The following is a 4,329-nucleotide window of genomic DNA, read 5'->3' on the forward strand; positions in this document are numbered from 1 at the left end:
TTTTTCAGCATTCATTTTGTCACGCTACGTTTAAACCAGCCATTTCAGACTCAATCTGGAGTCTGCAGTCTGGAATACTCTTGTGAGGCCACCTGAAATCTGAATCAGTAATTCAGCAAAGAACCATGAACACTTTCCAGCAGACTGAAGTCAGATTTCTGCCGTAGTCCAGGATCAAACTGCTTTCAACAACTTCCAGGGGGTGAAAAACAATTTTTCTTTCATTTTAAAAAAAAAAAATGAAGCTCGTTCAATGAGCTTGATAAACTTTTTGTGAGAATTACAAAAAACACCATTTTTAGAATGTCTCCATGTTTTAAAAAGACAATTAGCTTTAGCATTAATTTAAATTTATTTGAAAAAAAATAGCTATTTTATTGCTCAACAAAAAAATGACAATTCATCACATTTACTTTGATTAAAAAAGAACTAAACTTTATTGACAAACTGCGGCAGACATTTTGACAAGTTTTAGCTACCTATTTAGGCAGACTTACACATGTAGCATTTAATCTTCAAGAACAGAGTGGGAGGACAGTGTACAAATCCAATTAGGACTTTATCCTATGTACAAAGTGAAATTTTTCCTCATTTTTTCAGCTGCAGTGTCCCTTTTTATGCAAAGCTAGTGTTGAGATACACTTGAACAAGTCAACGGGATTGCTAATATTGACAATTTTGTCAGTTTTAAACTTGCACTGTATTATCTGCCCCAAGCACTATAAAACTGAGAAGACTGTAATTTTACAGAGTTCAGGCCTACTCACTTAATACTCTGTTTTCTAATATCAAACACTGGGCAATTAGAGCCATGCTTTCATTTGTTTTTCCCTTAAAAGTTCTTCATACAGAACCAAACTAAGAACCCCTTTGCACTGGAAAATCTGCTTCCCAAGCATCTCTCAACACCGCATGTTCGGGGCTAGATTTCAAAACCCACATAAGAAAAGTCAATTTTACAAACCTAATTTTTTTTCTTTTAAGTCAATTACCTTTAAAAAAATGCTATTTAATTTGTTTGAGGATCCTTCGTATTAAAATTTAAACTTAAGATTCACCAGCAATCTGCTTTTAAGGAAAGTTTGACATCTGAGGTTACTTTTAAACGGTGGCAGCTACTACCGTTACATTATGATTTTAATTCTTAAAAACAGCCCTGAATTTTGAAATGTAGCCTACTTTGGGATTCTGCAACTACAACTTTTATGGGTTCCTTAAAACCAAACTTAAAAGGTTAACAAAACCTTAATTTCATAACTGCTAAGCAAAGCATGTCACTTTTGAAACTAACATTTTTAACTCAACTTTTTTTTTATTAAAAAAGGTACAGTTGTGTTTATCTAAACAACAAAGAAAGAAAAGCCATCTACACACTTAAAAAAAAAAAATTAAAGTCGGTCCTCTAAATCTATTTAACTCATTTTTAAAATACTACGTACAGAAGCCAGAATGCAGGGTGAGGATGGAGTGGGAGAAAAAGGGCCACGAAGAAAAACAGTTAGACAATTACTTGTCTGGTGTGGGTAAAGCAACGGGAATCCCGGGAGATACAAGAATCAGTAACAACTGTTTGCTCATAACTGATATTTTTCCCTCATGTTTGTTTTTTAATAACGTCCGTATGGGTGCTCTCTGTAGGCCCCCTTCACTGGCCTGGCCGGCGGGGCCTTCAGGGAGGGCCTGGTTCCATTCCAGTCATCTTGCCCTGCGGAAAAGAGAGGGATATGTCAAGGACGGCGGAGCGCTGCGGGCCAAGGGGCACGGAGGGAGCGGCGGTGCCGGACGGCCGGGCTCCCCTCCGGAGTCGACGTGGAAGCAGGGGGCATCTTCACAGCGGTTTCACCCCAAAACCGGTCTGCCAAACGCCCCGCGGTCCACCAAAACCTCTCGTTTGCAGCACGTCTTCCGACATTACGGGGAAAAAGCCGCTTGCACGGGGATCCCCGGGAAGCCTGCAGCTCCAACAGCCCGGCTGAGCGCCGACTTGGACAAAGCCGGTGCCTTTTAGGAGTAATTGATTTCAGCAGAGCCGAAGCCAATTCACGGGGCAGCTCTGGCAACCAGCCGCGGCGAAGGTTGCAGCAGCCATGGCCCCTCAGGCTGGCGGCCAGCAGCATCTATAACCCCCGGGCTCTGGCTGGGGAGACTGCTACAGGTAGTGCTTCTCTCCTTCCCAGACGCCAGGCAAGGCAGCTCCTGGATAATTGTGCCAAAATAATTAAGTCCCTACGCTGCTCTAGGATGGCAGCGCATCCGACTGAACTTCCAGACACCGGTCTGACTGTGACTTGCTGTTCCTTCCTCTCCGTGACTACAGGAAAATTTACATCCACAGCTTGCGCAGCATCTGCTCGCTTCTTTGGAGCAGGCATGACTCGCTAGTGCTGTACCAGCGTTAACTGCTGATGGGACAAAGCACTCGACAGGACAGCCCAAACCCTTCTGCTACGTACAACCACCACCGAAGCAAATGAAGTTCGCATCCCGGTTGTCCCCGAGCTAGCTCAAGCGCCAAATATCCAAGCTCAGCTTTCATTATGGCTTGTGCTTGCGACATTTGTACTTGCATGCCTGCCATTCTCTCCAGGGTCGCCAGTTTATGAAAGCAAGTGTCCGAAGCCCGGAAGACAGCCGAGCCTGTTCCTACCACCACGGAGCACGTTCCCATTTTCTCAAAACTGTCTCCAGCCTGGCTCAACAATTTATTTCACTAATTCTGTTTTCACGAAAGCAGAGACCAAAGGAAATTACTGTGGATAAACAGATTAGCTGCGGCAACTTCATGCCAAGTATACATGAGCATTTTGGCCTTCATATCCCAGACAACACCACCGCTCTCCTACCGAGTAGGAGGCACAAAAGCCTCTTTGTGCTGCGTGACTAACACAGGCAACAAACCAAGCCACTGAAGGCAGGAAAGATAGCCAACGTTACTGACAGCAGCTGTCTATTCAAATGCGTCTTAGACTGGAAAAGCATCCCTGGTTAGGCACCTGAATTTGAACTTCTCACAACTTAAGCCCAGAGCAGGGAACAGCCCGAGGCCAGCACAGCAGCCAGCCCCTGTGTTAAACAACTCCGCTTCCCTAATACCGGCACGACACGCATAGGGGATTCCCAGTTCCTGAGGATCCCGGAAAGCCCCTCCAGCTGGTCATTATCATCACTACCTGCATTCATTCACGCCTTCAGGCAACCGATGCGCTGCTAAAGGGAGCTGTTTTCAATACAGCGTATTTCCACGCCGTTAAGCAGCTCGCTGTGCAGCTTTCGTAACTTGTGTATAGTTCAGCTTGTTTACAGAGAGAGCAAAATGAGTCTTACTCTTTGCCACATGCAGATGCCGTTCACAAGCTCGGATATCTGAACTAGCATTAAAAAGCGCCGCAGTCACCCAATCCTTTATTGCCAGCACCTCAGATATAAGGCCTATTGTTTTCAACAGTTGGTGACTTACACAGTTATGGTTAAATTGGTCTCCCACACCCCTCAGTCTAGCCTCAGTTGATAGCTTTACGCAATTCAAATTAGCTAAACTTCATAGACTACTTGTAAGTCACATTGACCAAAATTGTTCCACCTAGTCAAAGGGAGGCCTTCATATGACATTTAAATCCATTTTTCAAGCAAATGCACAGTGCAGAGTCAGTACCAGCTAGCAGGTTTTTGAGAATAAGGAAGCAGATGGAACCATGCACTCATCCAGTTCAACAAAATATAATCCATGAAAACCAGACTGCAGCAAAAGTAGTGCTGTGGGTGGAAATCCAGAGCTCTTAAAATATTCTAAAGCTACAAGGAAATTAAAAAGTATTTCCACAGTTAAAAAATGGAATTTTAAATGCGTCACCTTTGAGACAATCAAGCTAGACAAGAATCTAAAAACCACAGAATGCCTTCGGTTGTTCAGACCTGGATAAGCTGTAGGGTACAAATATTCTACCATGAAAACTACTTGAGGTTCTCCGCAGTAAGTTTTTGCTCAGAGCGTGGAGTGGCACTGGAAAACAGCTGGTCGACCACAAGCAATTCCCAACTATGCAGCCCCTTCCCTGTCAAGAGAACAGTATTCCCAGACATACCATAAGCTTCATAGGTTTCCTGTGCCTCCCCGTGTCCATAATCATAGTATTCTGTGTCCCTGGAAGAGTAATTGTGTTGGTTACATACAGTGCTGAAATCGTATTCCTAAACTGACACAACTTGCACAAACACTTGAAAAGCAAAGGTGCCCAACACTGCTCATGGCTGTGGTGTGTCTGATCGCCGCTTTTACAGAATTGTCAAGGACACTGGGACACGCCCAAAAGTTATTTCCCAGGCACTCCT

The 4,329-nt window shown here is 44.1% G+C and overlaps 1 protein-coding gene across 1 annotated transcript in view; it reads right to left on the reverse strand.

Annotated features, from left to right (window-relative positions):
* Positions 1-418: 418 nt before the first annotated feature.
* KHDRBS1 (KH domain containing, RNA binding, signal transduction associated 1) overlaps positions 419-4,329 on the reverse strand; it is a 10,502-nt gene continuing 6,591 nt past the window's right edge. Inside the window, exons 8-9 of the mRNA XM_009324907.1 lie at positions 4,083-4,141; positions 419-1,705 (exon numbers count right to left, since the gene is read on the reverse strand). Coding sequence (XP_009323182.1) covers positions 1,608-1,705; positions 4,083-4,141 — 157 coding nt within the window. The 3' untranslated portion in view covers positions 419-1,607. The remainder of the gene's footprint in view (positions 1,706-4,082; positions 4,142-4,329) is intronic.

The sequence above is a fragment of the Pygoscelis adeliae genome, unplaced genomic scaffold (genome assembly GCF_000699105.1).
Source record: "Pygoscelis adeliae isolate BGI_AS28 unplaced genomic scaffold, ASM69910v1 Scaffold616, whole genome shotgun sequence".
NCBI classification, from domain to species: domain Eukaryota; kingdom Metazoa; phylum Chordata; class Aves; order Sphenisciformes; family Spheniscidae; genus Pygoscelis; species Pygoscelis adeliae.